Below are 19,158 nucleotides of genomic sequence, written 5' to 3' on the forward strand. Positions count from 1 at the left end.
GGAGTACCCCTCTAAGACAGGTCATCAAAGTGTGATCTGCTTCATTCTTTGCAGTCTGTTGTACCGTAACCTAACATAGCGCCCCTCATGTGTGTGTGGCAGCGTCTGGTACTGCAGCTCAACCACGACTTACTTCTACACGATTAAACTGAGGCGCGGCACCTAGAATGACATTAAAATCTCAGGGTCACTATAACTATGACAGGTCCTCTTTAAACAAGAAATGTGACCACGAGCGGAGTTCCCCTATTCGGCTCCGACCATCTGGTCACATGTTTAACCATATGAAGGGGAGTTTACGTTCTCCTTCTACAAGTCTCCTGAAATCTCCGGGGATTTTTTAATGAAACTATTGGAAGTTTTGGAGGATTGCGCCAGAGAGTGAATAGTCAGGAGGCTTCGTGTTCTCCCGGTCACAAGCAGAACGTCCCCCGCGGTGTGAGGATGGGGGCGCCACTGGTGTCCATGGTTCTTCTCATACAAACCGGTGAGTGTGATGGGAACCACTATGGGATATAATGTTCCCGGGGGAGACATAATGAGGTGTCCCAGCGCCAATAGCTGTCCAATTAATTCTATTATATGTTATGTGACTGTACCTTTAACCCCTTGGGGACAGAGCCCATTAGGACCCTAAGGACGGGAGCATTTTTTTTTTAAATCTGACCTCTATCACTTTTAAAGGGGTACTCCGGTGAAAACATTATTTTTTTTTTTTGGTGCCAGAAAGTTAAACAGATTTGTAAATTACTTCGATTAAAAAAAAAATCTTTATCCTTCCAGTACTTCTAAGCAGCTGTATGCTACAGAGGAAATTATTTTCTTTTTTGTCTTGTCCACAGTGCTCTCTGCTGACACCTGATGTTCGTATCAGAAACTGTCCAGAGCAGGAGAAAATCCTCATGGCAAACCTGGACAGTTCCTGATACGGGCATCAGGTGTCAGCACAGAGCACTGTGGACAAGACAAAAAAGAAATAAAAAAAGAACAGAATTTCCTCGGTAGCATACAGCTGCTAATAAGTACAGGAAGGGTAAAGATTTTATTAATAGAAGTCATTTACAAATCTGTTTGACTTTCTGGCACCAGTTGACTTATAAAGGCCTAAAAAAAATCGGAGTACCCCTTTAGTAACTCTGGGATGCTTTTACTTATAAATTTAAAGGGGTACTCTGGTGGAAACCTTTTTTTTTTTTTGTTGTAAGGGTGCCAGAAAGTTAAACAGATTTGTAAATGACTTCTATTAAAAAATCTTTATCCTTCTAGTACTTATTAGCAGCTGTATGCTACAGAGGAAATTCTTTGATTTTTGAATTTCTTTTTTGTCTTGACCACAGTGCTCTCTGCTGACACCTTGGTCCGTGTCAGGAACTGTCCAGAGCAGCATAGGTTTGCTATAAGGATTTTCTCCTGCTCTGGACAGTTCCTGATATGGGTATCAGGTGTCAGCAGAGAGCACTGTGGACAAGACAAAAAAGAAATGCAAAAAGAACAGAATTTCCTCGGTAGCATACAGCTGCTAATAAGTACAGGAAGGGTAAAGATTTTATTAATAGAAGTAATTTACAAATCTGTTTAACTTTCTGGCACCAGTTGACTTATAAAGACCTTAAAAAATCTTTATCCTTCCAGTACTTATTAGCAGCTGTATGCTACAGAGGAAATTCTTTGCTTTTTGAATTTCTTTTTTTGTCTTGTCCACAGTGCTCTCTGCTGACACCTCAGTCCGTGTCAGGAACTGTCCAGAGCAGCATAGGTTTTCTATGAGGATTTTCTCCTGCTCTGGACAATTCCTGATAAGGGCATCAGGTGTCAGCAGAGAGCACTGTGGACAAGACAAAAAAAGAAAAGAATTTCTTCTGTAGCATACAGCCACTAAAAAGTACTGGAAGGGTAAAGATTTTTTAATAGAAGTCATTTACAAATCTGTTTAACTTTCTGGCACCAATTTATAAAAAAAAAAAAAAATAAAAAATTTCCACCGGAGTACTCCTTTAAATTTATAAGTAAAAGCATCCCAGAGTTACTAAAGGGGTACTCGGAGTAACCCTTTAATTCCGAGAAAGTTTTTTCGTGACATATTCTACTTTATGTTAGTGATGAATTTTCTTCGATACTTGCATCATTTCTTGGTGAAAAATTAAAAAATTTCAGGAAAAATTTGAAAATGTAGCATTTTTCTGACTTTGAAGCTCTCTGCTTGTAAGAAAAAGGGACACGGCAAATAAATGACATATTGATTCACATATACAATATGTCTACTTTGTTTGCATCATAAAGTTGACAAGTTTTTACTTTTGGAAGACACCAGAGGGTTCAAAGTTCAGCAGCAATTTTCCAAATTTTCACAAAAATTTCTAAATCAGAATTTTTCAGGGACCAGTTAAGTTTTGAAGTGAATATGAGGGTCTTTATATTGGAAATCCCCTATAATGGACCCCATTATGAAAACTTCACCCCTCAAAGTATTCAAAATGACATTCAAAAAGTTTGTTAACCCTTTAGGTGTTTCACATGAGTATCAGCAAAGTGGAGGAGAAAACCCAAAATCTAATTTTTTTACACTAACATGTTATTGTAGCCCCATTTTTTTCATTTTTGCAAGGGGTAAAAGGTAAAAAGGCCCCCCAAAACTTGTTATTCATTTTCTCTCGAGTAAGGAAATACCTCATATGGGGATGTAAAGTGTTCTGCGGGCGCACGAGAGGGCTCAGAAGGGAAGGAGCGAAAATGGGATTTTGGAAAGCGAATTTTGCTGAAATGGTTTTTGGGGGGCATGTTAATTGAGAGAAGTGAACCCCATGTGACCCTGCCTGCCAATGATAACCCCAAAAGTCTCCCTTGTATAGTTTAGTGGGGGAGGAGTTTCCCAGTCTAGTGTAAGCTGAGCTACAGTGTGGCTCAGGTGTGCTGTGTGTCGTGTGCTCTGAGGAGAGGCCTTGCTCAAATCTAATCCCTCAGCTGGTCATCCTTCAAGAATTACTTTCGTGTCAGCGGAACAGTCTTCAGTACCTTGGCAGGACCCTACCTATCTTTAGTCTTAAGTCAGTAAAATTCTATCCAGTGAAAGAACCACAATTCCCAGCAAGGCGACAGGGCTTCCAAGGGCTTACGCTACACTCTCTTCACCTAAAGCCGGCTGTATGTGTATTACCATCTGCACCCAGCTCAGTAAAGACAGTTATCCGTAACCTGACGTCGGTGTGTTCATTTAATCATTGTGTCTGGCCCAGGAGAAGCTGTCCACAATCTCAGACCGTGTAGAGGATAACAGTGCCCTGGCATCACGAAGTGATCAGTTATCTACACCAACACCACCCTGTGTCACCACACAGCAGAATATAGTTAAAGGGGTACTCCGCTGCTCAGCGTTTGCAACAAACTGTTTCCGAACGCTGTACCGGGAGCTCGTGACATCATAGCCCCGTTCCCTCATGATGTCACGCCCCGCCCCCTCAATGCAAGTCTATGGGAGGGGGCTTGACGGCCGTCACGCCCCCTCCCATAGACTTCATTGAGGGGGCGGGGCGTGATGTAATGAGGGGCAGGGCTATGACATCACGAGCTCCCAGCGCCGGCTCCAGCGTTCAGAACAGCTTGTTCCAAATGCTGAGCAGCGGAGTACCCCTTTAATAAGGAGGAGGTCCTTACAACGTTCTACAGACACACGTGGAAGGGGGTAATAATTTTTGTTGGCAACGCTGGTCCTAGAAGTTGGTGTGGGCCCTCAGTAAAGTTGTTGTTTCTTTGCACAGGCTTCATTTGTGGAACTGAAAAAGTGACCCCGATCATAGGAATGAAGGGAGGAGCTGTACATCTGCCGGCCACAGTGCCGGCCGAATTCAGTACCAGAGACGTCTTCTGGAGACATCTGTCACCCACCGACCACTTGGTGGCTTCTTTTTCCCGGGGATCCATCGACACAAACTATCAGTCCCGCTTCTACGGGAGAGTTCGGCTTCTTCACAACTTTACTTTGGTTATCCTAAACCTAGAACTCAAGGATACCGGGATGTTCACCTGCCAAATGGTGGACAACAATGGTCACATGAGGCTTCACCGGTTTCACCTTACAGTCTACGGTGAGTAGTCACATAGTTGATCTAGTAGGTTATATATGTTGAGATGACATTGACATCCATGTAAGTTTTGACCCTCAAAGTCCATATATTTTGTCCTAGAAGTGGTGGCCGTGCCAGAGGTCCAGGTGTATACTTCCAGAGGAACCGTGGATTGTTCTATGATTTTGGCCTGTAATACATCCATGGGAAGCAACGTGACATACAGTTGGGTGACCGACACTGGGCAAGGGCTTCCTCTAAACAGAACCCATACATTACACCATGATAGTCGCCTGCTTAGGGTTCTCCTCACTCCAAGTGACCAAAATGTGTCCTTCACGTGTATCGTAACCAACATGGTCAGCCAAGAGAAGACAGCCGTAGCACCATGGACCCATTGCTTTGGACAACAAGGTAAGTCAGTCTTTTCTTCATTCTACTTCAACCATGAAAACCAACACCTCCAAATATAAATGATAACCTAAATCGGGCTTAGATGAGTAATAAAGTGTTACCCTTCCACCCATTTCCAAAGATCATTATGTATCTCTAGGCTGATAGAACACATGGTGGTGGTAGACATTGAGGTGATGGTAGTGCCAACACTATGGTAGAAAGAGTAACAATGTAAATATAAAAACCAAGGGCACTCACCTGTTAAGCATAACTTTTAGGGTAGGGTCACAAGTAATGGATCTGCCGATGACCGACTTTAGAGCGAGCCCCCTGCCTGTGCCCGTGAGTCCACTCATAGCAGCAATCTGTTTACTCACAGACATCACGGCGGCTCCTCTGCTCCCTGAGCAATGACGGGAGCGGCTGTGACATCTGAGAGTAAACCAAGCATGCGTGTGCAGTTTACTACAGTCCCACAGTGTGCTCGTAGCAGATTGCTGCTATGAGCAGACACACGGGCGTAGGCAGGGGGCTCACTCTAGGGCCGGTCATCGGCAGATTGCTGCTACGAACGGACACACAGGCACAGGCAGGGAGCTCACTCTAAGGTCCTCATTGGCGGATTGCTGCTACGAGCGGACACACGAGCACAGGCAGGGGGCTCACTCTAGGGCCGTCATCAGCGGATTGCTGCTACGAGCGGACACACGGGAACAGGGAGGGGTCCCACTCTAGGGCTGGTCATCAGCGGATTACTGCTATGAGCAGACACAAGGGCACAGGCAGGGGGCTCACTCTAGGGTTGGTCATCAATGGATTGCTGCTACGAGCGGACACACGGGCACAGACAGGGGGCCCACTCTAGGGCCGGTCATCAACGGATTGCTGCTACAAGCAGACACACAGGCACAGGCAGGGGGCTCACTGTAGGGTTGGTCATCGGAGAATTGCTGCTACGAGCGCACAGGCAGGGGGCCCACTCTAGGGCCGGTCAACGGCAGATTGCTGCCATAAGCAGACACAAGGGCACAGGCAGGGGGCCCACTCTAGGGCCGGTCATCAACGGATTGCTGCTACGAGCAGACACACAGGCACAAGCAGGGGGCCCACACTAGGGCCGGTAATTAGCGAATTGCTGCTACGAGCAGACACACAGGCACAGGCAGGGGGCCCACTTTAGGGCCGGTCAACGGCAGATCTGCAGTGTAAAATACACTGTGGATCTGTTATGTGTGACCTTACCCTTAATCTTCAGCAGTCAGGGCATTGTTGTTTCGCTACCTGTTCATGAACGCTTTCTACTTGGACTGTGTTCACATGTGAGCACCGCGCATTTACATTATTTGTCCTGCACGACACTTTATCATATAGGGTGGCCTTCTCAGTTTTAGGATGTCCAGTGGTGCCCCCCGCAGTCTCTTCTATGCCTAATGTTTCCTTACTATGATAGAAAGGTCACATTTTTGTTCTTGCTATGATGGTCTCAGTCTGTAGGGCAGCGTTTCCCACCCTGGTTGGTAGAAATCATTTACAAATCTGTTTAACTTTCTGGCACCAGTTGATTTAAAAAAATTTTAAAAAAAGTTTTCCACCTAAATACCCCTTTAATCCTATAGAATTGATCTTTAGAATTCTAAACATTTTTCTACATATGATTAAATATTAACTACTAAGTAGTTGTACATTTCCTAAATGTCATTTATTTGGACCATTTTTCTCTCCCGCAGGATCGGAGGCCGGTGTCTCCAGCAGGAAGGTCTTTTTGCTCATCGGGATCTTTCTTGCCGTCACATTTATTCTCATGTTGTTCTTGGTTTTCTTGCTGACCAGAAACTCAAGTAAGAGAATGTCCGTAATAATAATCTGGCTCCATATAGCTTATAATTCTATCATTAAAGAGTACCTGTCGCCAAATAATACTCTAGTGTTCCTTGTGTAATGTAGGAGACACTTTCCCCATCATTTGCTTTTAAAATGATCAGCAGAAATATTTTTGAAATGTAATATAAAAAACAGCCACTAGGTGGCTCTTTTCTGTTCCCTGCCACAATTAATACAGTGAGTTTGGTCTCCTCCCGACCTGGCAGGAGTCCAAACTCAGGAAGTGTTTCTCATGGAGCTTGATTGACAGCTGCACAGAAAGTGAAAGCTCCTCAGATTCTCATTGAATACTGCACAGACTGAAATATACACAGGGGGAGATTTATCAAAACCTGTGCAGAGGAAGAGTGGTGCAGTTGCCCATAGCAACAAATCAGATTGCTTCTTTCATTTTCCACAGGCCTCTAAAGAGGCCTGTGGAAAATGAAAGAAGCAATCTGATTGGTTGCTATGGGCAACTACACCACTCTTCCTTTGCACAGGTTTTGATAAATCTCCCCAACAAAGCCTGAGGTCTTATATTCATCACAGCTCTGCAACCATGTGAAGGCGGAAGTGGTCCCCCAGCAGGCTTCAGTGATGTAATGCCTGCTGGGAAACGCCCACTTTCTCCTGCTGGGAAATTAGACTATTGTTTATTTTGTGACAGGTACCTTTTAATATAATTTGGTGTGGTTATCTAGGAAATGGGTAACTATTAGTTCAAAATGGCGCCCAGCTCCAAACACCGTGTCCCTTAACTTCCACTCAGCTATTCCGAGCAGTATACTTATACAAGTCTATGAGACTCTGGCCATTCCCCATACCATTCACTTTTAGCTGAGTAAAGTGGAAGTGAAAGGACACTATGATTGGAGCCGGGCGCCATTTTGAAATAATAATTACTCTTTGAACCATGGCATCTACGAGGTGACCTTATAGAGATGACATGAGGACTCATTTATTGGTGTTTCTCCACCCTATAGACTTGGTTGAAGCAGAAGTCTTTGGGGTGTCCTGTGAATTTCAGGGGGATCAGGAGACCATCTATTGGGTTTGTTGGCCTCCTGACTCTCCAACAATGGCAAATGTCAGGAGAGAGAAGGGTCCGGTGTTTCAGGTTTCAAATCTTGTACTAAGGGAGGATAAGTCCCCGCCAGAGGTCCCTATCATTGTCCCCTTCACCCCTGAACCTAGTGTGAGGGTGTTTGATGGGATCGGCAGAGATAATGATGACTAAATGACCAGTTCCAGGTGATACCATGTCTATGAGGGCGGGGTTCTTTCCTTTCTGATTCTCGCTTTAGTTTTATTAAAGGAGTACTCCCCCCCCTAGACATCTTATCCCCTATCCCAAGGATAATGGATATGATGTCTGATCCTGCCATTGGGGACCCCCACGATCTCAGCTGCGGCAACCTAGACATCTGGTGCATGGAGCGAATTTTGCTCCGTGCCGGATGACTGGCGATGCAGGGTGGAGGCTTGTGACGTCCCAGCCATGCATCCTCAATGCAAGTCTATGGGAGGGGGCGTGATGGGCGTCACGCCCCCTCCCATAGACTTGCATTGAGGGGGCGTGGGCGTGACATCACGAGCGGGGCCCGGCCTTGATTTCACGAGCCTTCGGCGCTGCACCCGACGCTCTAAATGGACACCGGGTGCAGGGACCCCCGCGATCAGACATCTAATCCTCTATCCTTTGCATAGGGGGATAAGATGTCTAGGGGCGGAGTTCCCCTTTAAGGGAATTAACCCGTTTTTTTCTGCACCCAGGAAAATATGACCTGAGAAACAGGAAAGAAACAACAGATGAAGAGACAACGTTACGACACAATGGAGACACCGGACGGCAGGAAGGAGAATCGAGACTACAGATCAGTGATGAGAGAGTCCTACAAAGAGAGACGTCTCTATAGCTATGAGAGGCTGAGGACAAAAAGAGACATCTGTGGATCACCATCCGATACAAGACGTGACCGCGGACTCATAGTACAGACGGAGAGAACTGCAGATATGTGTATCTAAGCCTATGATGTGTGATACTGTGTCAGCTGAGCTCTGTATCCATCACATGGGATTCCGTCTTCTGAGCCTGTGTATCTAAGCCTATCATGTGTGATACTGTGTCAGCTGAGCTCTGTATCTATCACCTGGGATACCGTCTTCTGAGCCTGTGTATCTAAGCCTATCATGTGTGATACTGTGTCAGTGTGTCAGCTGAGCTCTGTATCTATCACATGGGATACCATCTTCTGAGCCTGTGTATCTAAGCCTATCATGTGTGATACTGTGTCAGCTGAGCTCTGTATCTATCACATGGGATACCATCTTCTGAGCCTGTGTATCTAAGCCTATCATGTGTGATACTGTGTCAGTGTGTCAGGTGAGCTCTGTATCTATCACATGGGATACCATCTTCTGAGCCTGTGTATCTAAGCCTATCATGTGTGATACTGTGTCAGCTGAGCTCTGTATCTATCACATGGGATACCATCTTCTGAGCCTGTGTATCTAAGCCTATCATGTGTGATACTGTGTCAGCTGAGCTCTGTATCTATCACCTGGGATACCGTCTTCTGAGCCTGTGTATCTAAGCCGATCATGTGGAATCCGGGTGGAATACAAGGTAGATTCAGGGCAGCTGTTATGGCCCAAGGGGCAGATGGTATTGACCCCTTCTTGTCGTGACGCCAGGGTGTGGTTTAGCCTTAACCACCCGAAGGTAATACCGCTGATCCTGGGTTAGGTCGGGGCAATGAAGACACCAACGCCAGATTAAGGATAATGGCAGCTTTACTGAGGCAAGACAGGTGATATAGTCTTTGCAGTACTGCCAAATATCCCAGGGAGGTGACCAGTGACACAGGGGGACTTGCTGGGACTTGCAGTAGTTAGACTGACTTTAGTGCCGGCCACGGTGACTACAGATGGACGTGACAGAGATGGTGACTGACAAGATGACTTCACTTACTGATGACGACTTGTGGCTGCCGGACTTAAGGCTTGAGGCCTCCAATACTCTGGACACAGACACTGAGACAACTGCACTGGACCTCAGCAGAAGTAGCAATGTGCTAAGAGAGAGATTGCAGCCCCTCCCCTGGTTATATAGGGGGCTGTGCAAGGAGCCCATAGGTCACTTGGGGGGTCACCTGGTCACTGGAGCCCTCTGGGTAATAATCATGTGGTACAAACATTTAAAGCACCAGTACATTAAATGATGCAAACCTATATACATAATGGGGGTATGCTATAGGGGAGCCCTGGGGACATGCAGGGACTCTGCCTGACAGGACAGGAGGACAGTACGGGGCCACATCATCCCGTACTGGGACATCACAGTGTGATACTGTCTCAGGGAACCACGCAGCACTACACCCCCCCCCCCCCCCGTGATATTTTTAGCTGTTTTTGGGATCTGTATATTGATGGTTTTGTTATTTTGTCTCATGTTTAAATAAAATACATCTTTATTTTTCTATTATAAATGTTATTTTCTTCATGTTCTAAATCTACAGATCAGTCGATGGGTTAATAAATGCACAAGTAGTGTTCAGCGTCACGGAGCAGCCAGTGAGGGGAATTTTAGGGAGGAAACAATATGGCGTAAAAATGATTTATTATATAAACTACAAACAATTGATGTCTCCTAATAGGGCGCCATCTAGTGGAAGAACGTGATATTAAGCTTGTGGAGAAATCAAATTTTTTGGGGAGGAATTCCCATTTATTGGGTTCCAATATTTAGGAGAATTAAGAATTTAGAGGCAAATTTATTATTTGTTAATAAAAATTAAAATCAGTAAAGCAAAAAACACCATGACAAGAATGGGGGTCTGGTCCAGGCAGAGTTATCAGAGGATTTAGAAGACTCATGGCATGGGATGAAGGCTGGCATGCTCACTTAAAGGGGTACTGCTGCCAAAATGAACTTATCCCCTATCCACAGGATAGAGGATAAGTAGCTGATCACGCAGGGAGTGGGGTGGGGATCCGACTGCTGGGACTCCCCCGATCTCCGGAACAGGACCCCGGCTCTCCGAATGAGAAGCGAATGTCTCCCGGTAGATGCCATGGGCTCCATTAATTTCTATGAAAGCACCGGTGATGCCAAAGTGCTGGACTCGGGTCTTTTTGGCGCTTTTCGGCAAAGTCTGTGGAAGTGGTTTGTTGCCACGACAACCATAAAAATGCCATGGTTCTGATGCAATGTTTTAAAGGGGTACTCCGCCCCCTAGACATCTTATTCCCTATCCAAAGGAAAGGGGATCAGATGTCTAATTGCGGGGGTCCCACCGAGCAGCACCCGGCGTTAGGTTAGAACACCGGCAACAGCACCGGAGGCTCGTGATGTCCCAGCCACGCCCCCTCAATCAAAGTCTATGGGAGGGGGCATGGCAGCCATCACGCCCCCTCCCATAGACCTGCATTGAGAGGGAAGGTGTGACATCATGAGGGGGGGGCGTGGCTGTGACACCAGCGCCGCATCACTAGTCATCAGGCATGGTGCGAAGTTCGCTCTGTGCACCAGATGACTGCGGTGCCACAGCAGAGATCGTGTGTGTGTGGGGGGGGGGGGGTCCCAGTGGCGTCAAGTTTAGCGGAGAAAAAAACGGTGCAAGAACTGTTTTTTTTCTCCGTAAAAAACTTGCTAAATTACTGCAGGGGTCAGGACGTCACGCCACGCCCCCTCAATGCAAGTCTATGGGAGGGGGCGTGGCGGCCGCCACTCCCCCTCCCATGGACTTGCATTGAGGGGGCGTGGCGTGATGTCATGAGAGGCGTGGCCGTGACTTCACAACCACCACAGCCCACACCCTGCGTTCGGAACAACATGTACCCCTTTAACAGGACGCGACGCAAACGGCAATATAAACCGAGCCTTATAACGTCAACCTTGTTCCAGACTTATTACATCCTTCTGCTTTAAAATTCCAATTTTGGCGCAGGCCTCCGCCTTGATGACGCCACCGGAAGATACCAACTTCTCTTCACTAATCACTTCACTAATCACCGAGGAATTATCAGCACCCAGTAGGGCTGGTGCAGGGATTTTTGCCACCCTAGGCGAGAGCTAATTTTGCCGCCCCTTGACCCGCCTATTGGTTCCGCCCTTGGACTCCACACCTTACTACTGGGGTGACACACTGTAACAAATCCTCTCCTCGTGGGGCGGATGTATGGAGGCGCGTGCCATGTCAGGATGCTGGATAGACCCAACCTACTTGTCTAGCCTCATATGTGGCACTGCGCTCCTCCAGCAGGCTGAAGAATGCAGATTATATTGGTACCGGGGAGTTTGCACTGGTGGTGCTGGCTGGGCGGGTGCTTCAGATGAGTGGCGGGTGCTTCGGATGAGTGGCAGGTCCTTCAGATGAGTGGCAGGTGCTTCGGATGAGTGGCAGGTCCTTCAGATGAGTGGCAGGTCCTTCAGATGAGTGGCAGGTGCTTCAGATGAGTGGCAGGTCCTTCAGATGAGTGGCAGGTGCTTCGGATGAGTGGCAGGTCCTTCGGATGAGTGGCAGGTGCTTCGGATGAGTGGCAGGTGCTTCGGATGAGTGGCAGGTGCTTCGGATGAGTGGCAGGTCCTTCGGATGAGTGGCGGGTGCTTCAGATGAGTGGCGGGTGCTTCGGATGAGTGGCAGGTCCTTCAGATGAGTGGCAGGTGCTTCGGATGAGTGGCAGGTCCTTCAGATGAGTGGCAGGTCCTTCAGATGAGTGGCAGGTGCTTCAGATGAGTGGCAGGTCCTTCAGATGAGTGGCAGGTGCTTCGGATGAGTGGCAGGTCCTTCGGATGAGTGGCAGGTGCTTCGGATGAGTGGCAGGTGCTTCGGATGAGTGGCAGGTGCTTCAGATGAGTGGCAGGTCCTTCAGATGAGTGGCAGGTGCTTCGGATGAGTGGCAGGTCCTTCGGATGAGTGGCAGGTGCTTCGGATGAGTGGCAGGTGCTTCGGATGAGTGGCAGGTGCTTCGGATGTTGGCTGGCTGCTAACGTTCATGCAGCAGGCAGAGCAGCGTCCCCCATGACGGGTGCGCTCTAGGCGGCTGCCTATTTTGCCTAGAGGCAGAACCGGCCCTGGCATCCAGAGAGAGCCGGGGTTCTCCATACACCGGCAGCTCATCACCCGCCATGTCCCCCCCCCCCATGTACCCAGAGCTGCCATAAAGGTCTGCACACTCCATCGGCCCGCACATCAGCCCCTTGGCGATCGCATCTTGTGCAAGTACCAGAGGACCGGCTCAGAATGTGTCTGGTGAGCGGCGCCATTATATGGAATTTGCAGATAAGTGGTGATTGTGCTTACAGTAATATCGCTATTTCACGAAATATACATATGGCCATTAAAGGGGCACTCTACTGCTAGACATCCAAAGCATAGTGGATAATGTGTCTGATCGCGGGGGTCCCATGGGATCTCTGTTGCGGCACCTCAGTCATCCGGTGCATGGAGCGAACTCTGATCTGTGACTAATGACTGACGGTCACAGTGGCCACGCCCCCTCCCATAGACATGAATGGAGGGGGTGTGGCGTGACGTCATGACCACGTAAGCCCCAGGCTTCCGAGACCATAACACTGCAGTGCCAGCCCGGAGATCGCGGGGGTCCAAGCAGAAAACGGATAACCCTTCTGCAGTACAAAAAACCCTCTAATGCATGTACCGTATCTTCCTATGACCTTATATATATTGTGTGAGGTATCATTACTTTATTGTTTAATTATGCTGATTATCTCTTCTGGCAAGTTAAAGTTTTTTTTTTTTTTTTTTTAGATCAACTGGTGTCAGAAAGTTAAACAGATTTGTAAATTACTTCTATAAAAAAAATCTTAATCCTTTCAGCACTTATCAGCTGCTGTTATGATCCACAGGAAGTTATTTTCTTTCTGCCTGACCACAGTGCTCTCTGCTGACCCCTCTGTCCATTTTTGGAACTGTCCAGAGTAGGAGCAATTCCCCACAGAAAACCTCTCCTCCTCCAAACAGTTCCTAAAATGGAGAGAGGTGTCAGCAGAGAGCACTGTGATCAGGCAGAAAGGAAATTCAAAAAGAAAAGAACTTCCTGTGGATGATAACAGCAGCTGATAAGTACTGGAAGGATTAAGATTTTTTTTTTAACCCCTTCAGGACGGAGCCCATTTTGGCCTTAAGGACCGGAGTGTTTTTTGCACATCTGACCACTGTCACTTTAAACATTAATAACTCTGGAATGCTTTTAGTTATCATTCTGATTCCGAGATTGTTTTTTCATGACATATTCTACTTTAACATAGTGGTAAATTTTTGTCGATACTTGCATCCTTTCTTGGTGAAAAATCTGTAAATTTGATGAAAAATTTGAAAATTTAGCATTTTTCTAACTTTGAAGCTCTCTGCTTGTAAGGAAAATGGATATTACGAATACATTTTTTTTTGGTTCACATATACAATATGTCTTCTTTATGTTTGCATCATAAAATTGACGTGTTTTTACTTTTGGAAGACACCAGAGGGTTCAAAGTTAAGCAGCAATTTTCCGATTTTTCACAAAATTTTCAAACTCAGTATTTTTCATGGACCAGTTCCGGTTTGAAGTGGATTTGAAGGGTCTTCATATTAGAAATACCCCATAAATGACCCCATTATAAAAACTACACCCCCCAAAGTATTCAAAATGACATTCAGTCAGCGTTTTAACCCTTTAGGTGTTTCACACGAATAGCAGCAAAGTGAAGGAGAAAATTCTAAATCTTCATTTTTTACACTCACATGTTCTTGTAGACCCAATTTTTTTATTTTTACAAGGGGTAAAAGGACAAAATTTTTACTTATATTTGTAGCCCAATTTCTCTCGAGTAAGCACATACCTCATATGTCTATGTAAAGTGTTCGGCGGGCGCAGTAGAGGGCTCAGAAGGGAGGGAGCGACAAGGGGATTTTGGAGAGTACGTTTTTCTGAAATGGTTTTTGGGGGGCATGTTACCTTTAGGAAGCCCTTATGGTGCCAGAACAGCAAAAAAAAAACACATGGCATACCATTTTGGAAACTAGACCCCTCGGGGAATGTAACATGGGATAAAGTGAACCTTAATACCCCACAGATGTTTCACGACTTTTGCAAATGTAAAAAAAAAAAAAAAAATTTTTACCTAAAATCCTTGTTTTCCCAAAATGTTTTTATTTTTAAAAAGGGTAATAGCAGAAAATACCCCTAAAAATTTGAAGCCCAATTTCTCCCGATTCAGAAAACACCCCATATGGGGGTAAAAAGTGCTCTGCTGGCGCACTACAGGTCTCAGAAGAGAAGGAGTCACATTTGGCTTTTTGAAAGCAAATTTTGCTCTGGGGGCATGCCGCATTTAGGAAGCCCCTATGGTGCCAGAACAGCAAAAAAAAACCCACATGGCATACCATTTTGGAAACTAGACCCCTCGGGGAACGTAACAAGGGGTTAAGTGAACCTTTATACCCCACAGGTGTTTCACGACTTTTGCATATGTAAAAAAAATTTTTTTTTTTTACCTAAAATGCTTTTTGTTTTCCCAAAAATTTTACATTTTTAAAAAGGGTAAAAGCAGAAAATACCCCCCAAAATTTGTAATACAATTTCTCCCGAGTACGGCGATGCCCCATATGTGACCCTAAACTGTTGCCTTGAAATACGACAGGGCTCCAAAGTGAGAGCGCCATGCGCATTTGAGGCCTAAATTAGGGATTGCATAGGGGTGGACATAGGGGTATTCTACGCCAGTGATTCCCAAACAGGGTGCCTCCAGCTGTTGCAAAACTCCCAGCATGTCTGGACAGTCAACGGCTGTCCGACAATACTGGGAGTTGTTTTGCAACAGCTGGAGGCTCCGTTCTGGAAACAGTGGCGTACCAGACGTTTTTCATTTTTATTGGGGAGGGGAGGGGGGCTGTGTAGGGGTATGTGTATATGTAGTGTTTTTTACTTTTTATTTTATTTTTTGTGTTATTGTAGTGTTTTTAGGGTACAGTCGCACGGGCGGGGGGTTCACAGTAGTTTCTCGCTGGCAATTTGAGCTGCAGCAGAAAGTTTGCGGCAGCTCAAATTTGCAGCCAGATACTTACTGTAATCCTCCGCCCATGTGAGTGTACCCTGTACGTTCACATTGGGGGGAACATCCAGCTGTTGCATAACTACAACTCCCAGCATGCCCGTTGGCTGTCGGTGACTGCTGAGAGTTGCAGTTTTGCAACAACTGTAGGCACACTGGTTATGTATCACGGAGTTTGTGACCTAACTCAGTGTTTCACAACCAGTGTGCCTCCAGCTGTTGCAAAACTACAACTCCCAGCATGTACGGTGCATGGTGTACGGTGACTGCTGAGAGTTGTAGTTTGCAACAGCTGGAGGCACACCGGTCGTGAAACACTGAGTTAGGTAAAAAAAAAAACTGAGTTTCACAACCAGTGTGCCTTCAGCTGTTGCAAAACTACAACTCTCAGCAGTCACCGACAGCCAACGGGCATGCTGGGAGTTGTAGTTATGCAACCAGCAGATGCACCACTACAACTCCCAGCATGCACTTTAGCTGTTTGTGCAAGCTGGGAGTTGTAGTTATACAACAGCTGAAGGTACACTTTTCCATAGAAAGAATGTGCCTCCAGCTGTTGCAAAACCATAAGTCCCAGCATGCCCATAAGGGAATGCTGGGAGTTGTGGTGGTCTGCCTCCTGCTGTTGCATAACTACAGCTCCCAGCATGCCCTTTTTGCATGCTGGGAGCTGTTGCTAAGCAACAGCAGGAGGCTGTCACTCACCTCCAACGATCCAGACGCTGCAGGTCAGTCCCGCCGCCGCAGCTGCTCCTGGGGCCCCGATCCCAACAGGGGCGCCGGGGATCGGGGTCCCCAGCACCGGGGGTCGTCTTCCCGCACCCGCTCACGTCCTCCAGAAGAGGGGCGGAGCGGGTGCGGGAGTGACACCCGCAGCAGGCGCCCTGATTGGTCGGCCGGTAATCCGGCCGACGAATCAGGGCGATCGTGAGGTGGCACCAGTGCCACCTCACCCCTGCAGGCTCTGGCTGTTCGGGGCCATCAGAGACGTCCCCGAACAGCCAGTAATTCCGGGTCACCGGGTCACTGGAGACCCGATTGACCCGGAATCGCCGCAGATCGCTGGACTGAATTGTCATAATGACCCCCCATGGGCGATATGCCGGGATGCCTGCTGAACGATTTCAGCAGGCATCCGGCTCCGGTCCCCAACCGGCTAGCGGTGGGGGCCGGAATTCCCACGGGCGTATGGATACTCCCTCGGTCCTTAAGGACTCGGGATTCAGGGCGTATCCATACGCCCTATGTCCTGAAGAGGTTAATAGAAGTAATTTACAAATCTGTTTAACTTTCTGGCACCAGTTGATTAAAAAAAAAACGTTTTTCAGTGGAGTACCCCTTTAACCCATTCTGTGCTGCCAAAGGATGTCTATGAATGATGGTTTTGTTATTTTGTCTCACGTTTAGATCAAATACAACTTTATTTTTCTATTATAAATGTTATTTTCTTCATTTTCTAAATCTACAGATAAGATAAACATGGTTGATAGATGCACAAATAGCGCTCAGCGTCATGGAGCCGCCAAAAAGGGGAATTTTTGGGAGGGAACAATATGGCGTAAGAATAAATTTGTTACATCAACTGTGACGTCTCCTGATATGGCGCCCTCTGGTGGAGGAAAGGGACATTGAGCTTGTGGAGAGATCTCATTTTTTTTTGTGAAATTTTTATTTATTCAGTTCTAACATTTAGGGAAATTAAGAATTTAGATACAAAATTATTATTTGTTAATTTAAAAAAAAAATTCAGTAAAGCAAATAACAACATGACACAAATGGGGGTCTAGTCCAGGCAGAGTTATCAGAGGAGAATAGCAGACTCTTGGCTTGGGTTGAGTGCTGGCATTCTCCCTTAAAGGGGTACGCCGATGGAATACAATTTTTTTCATATCAACTGGCTCCAAAAAGTTAAACAGTTTTTTAAATTACTTCTATTAAAAAATCTTAATCCTTCCAGTACTTATCAGCTGCTGTATGCTCCACAGGAAGTTGTGTAGTTCTTTCCAGTCTGACCACAGTGCTCTCTGCTGACACCTCTGTCAATGTCAGGAACTGTCCGGAGCAGGAGAGGTTTGCTATGGGGTTTGCTCCTGCTCTGGACAGTTCCTGACACAAACAGAGGTGTCAGCAGAGAGCACTGTGGTCAGACTGGAAAGAACTACACAACTTCCTCTGTAGTATACAGCAGCTGATAAGTAGTGTTGAGCACAAATATCCGTAATGTGATTTTTTTTATCGTGAATATCATCACTTTGGGATTTCGCAAATATTTTGAATATAGTGCTATATATATATTTAATGACGAATATTCTTTTTGTTTTTGTTTTTTTCACATGCAAATTTTTATGCGAATTTTCCATGCAAATTTTCGCATGGAAAAGAAAAGTGAACGAACATAGTGAATATGCGAATTTTGCAAACATGGGACGAATAATCGTCAATATTTTCGTGAAATATCGCGAATTCAAATATGGACCCTGCCGCTCATCACTACTGATAAGTACTGGAAGGATTAAGATTTTTTAATATAAATAATTTACAAATTTGTTTAACTTTCCTGCATCAGTTGATGTGAATGAAATTGTTTCCCACCGTAGTACCCCTTTAAGTATAAGATATTGAGATTTGGAAAGAATAGTAAGATATTTGCGGGTACCCCTGTTCCATATAGTCAATACATTCCCAAATAAGTTTGCGAAGGGCGCCATAACGATTCCAAACGTCTCCAGTAACTTCAAACAAGTCTTGGGTTCTAGTCTAAATTTGTTTCCATTGATTCACTAAAACAGTCCCCAAGAGCAGATGGTGGGGGTCACATGGTCAGAGACCCCCATATCAATGGGATGGCCATTCTTGAGTTGGAGAACCAGTGACAGGTTCACACCAGGACCAGGTTCAGGATCCAGACTGATCATGAAAGGTAAATCAAGGCTTCCCTTTTGCAAAACTTCAACTCCCAGCATGCCCAGACAGCCACACACCTATCTGCCTCCTCCAGAAGATCCAGACTTATTATGAAAGGTAAATCAAGGCTTCCCTTTTGCAAAACTTCAACTCCCAGCATGCCCAGACAGTCAAACACCTATCTGCCTCCTCCAGAGGATCCAGACCTATCATGAAAGGTAAATTACTTTCAATAGTTTTTAATTGAAATATTTATTATTATTTTTTTTCACATTTTTTTTTTAACATAAAACATGATGCGATATACAGTCGCCAACATGGCGTAATCTGGTAGCAAACTGGTAAACAGTAACCAACAAACATCCTGATGACATCTACAAAGATCAGAGGCATAATAGCAATCAGTTCACAAGTATAAAAATGCAGAGGCGAAAGCTTCAGAGGTGCAGGAATACAGGCGCTGGCCAAGAAGGGGACCAGTGAAGTCGGGTAGATATCAAAAAGCTTTAATCCAATGCGACGCGTTTCACCGCGCTTGCGCGGTGAAACGCGTCGCAATGGATTAAAGCTGGTGAAACGTGTCGCATTGGATTAAAGCTGGTGAAACGCGTCGCAATGGATTAAAGCTGGTGAAACGCGTCGCATTGGATTAAAGCTGGTGAAACGCGTCGCAATGGATTAAAGCTGGTGAAACGCGTCGCATTGGATTAAAGCTGGTGAAACGCGTCGCAATGGATTAAAGCTGGTGAAACGCGTCGCATTGGATTAAAGCTGGTGAAACGCGTCACAATGGATTAAAGCTGGTGAAACGCGTCGCATTGGATTAAAGCTGGTGAAACGCGTCGCAATGGATTAAAGCTGGTGAAACGCGTCGCA

The 19,158-nt window shown here is 46.1% G+C and overlaps 1 protein-coding gene across 2 annotated transcripts; it reads left to right on the top strand.

The window, feature by feature from the left end:
- Nucleotides 1–399: 399 nt before the first annotated feature.
- Nucleotides 400–9,112, top strand: LOC130295534 (SLAM family member 8-like). 2 transcript variants are annotated; one of them, XM_056546363.1, is made up of 5 exons: nt 400–487; nt 3,756–4,082; nt 4,182–4,475; nt 6,185–6,295; nt 8,094–9,112. In XM_056546363.1, the coding sequence occupies exons 1-5, from the start codon at nt 445–447 to the stop codon at nt 8,234–8,236; spliced, it is 918 nt and encodes a 305-aa protein (XP_056402338.1). In that variant the 5' UTR covers nt 400–444; the 3' UTR covers nt 8,237–9,112. The 2 variants fall into 2 exon arrangements, with proteins under 2 accessions (XP_056402338.1, XP_056402339.1); XM_056546364.1 differs by having other exon boundaries at nt 4,185–4,475.
- Nucleotides 9,113–19,158: the final 10,046 nt, after the last annotated feature.

Source organism: Hyla sarda, chromosome 11 (genome assembly GCF_029499605.1).
Source record: "Hyla sarda isolate aHylSar1 chromosome 11, aHylSar1.hap1, whole genome shotgun sequence".
NCBI classification, from domain to species: domain Eukaryota; kingdom Metazoa; phylum Chordata; class Amphibia; order Anura; family Hylidae; genus Hyla; species Hyla sarda.

What these genes read in the sequence shown, in the direction of transcription:
- LOC130295534 (XM_056546363.1), top strand. Translation starts at nt 445, where the DNA reads ATGGGGGCGCCACTGGTGTCCATGGTTCTTCTCATACAAACCG. An exon ending in CCATTGCTTTGGACAACAAG is followed by an intron (nt 4,476 to 6,184) that starts GTAAGTCAGTCT and finishes TCTCTCCCGCAG; the next exon opens with GATCGGAGGCCGGTGTCTCC. An exon ending in CTTGCTGACCAGAAACTCAA is followed by an intron (nt 6,296 to 8,093) that starts GTAAGAGAATGT and finishes TTCTGCACCCAG; the next exon opens with GAAAATATGACCTGAGAAAC.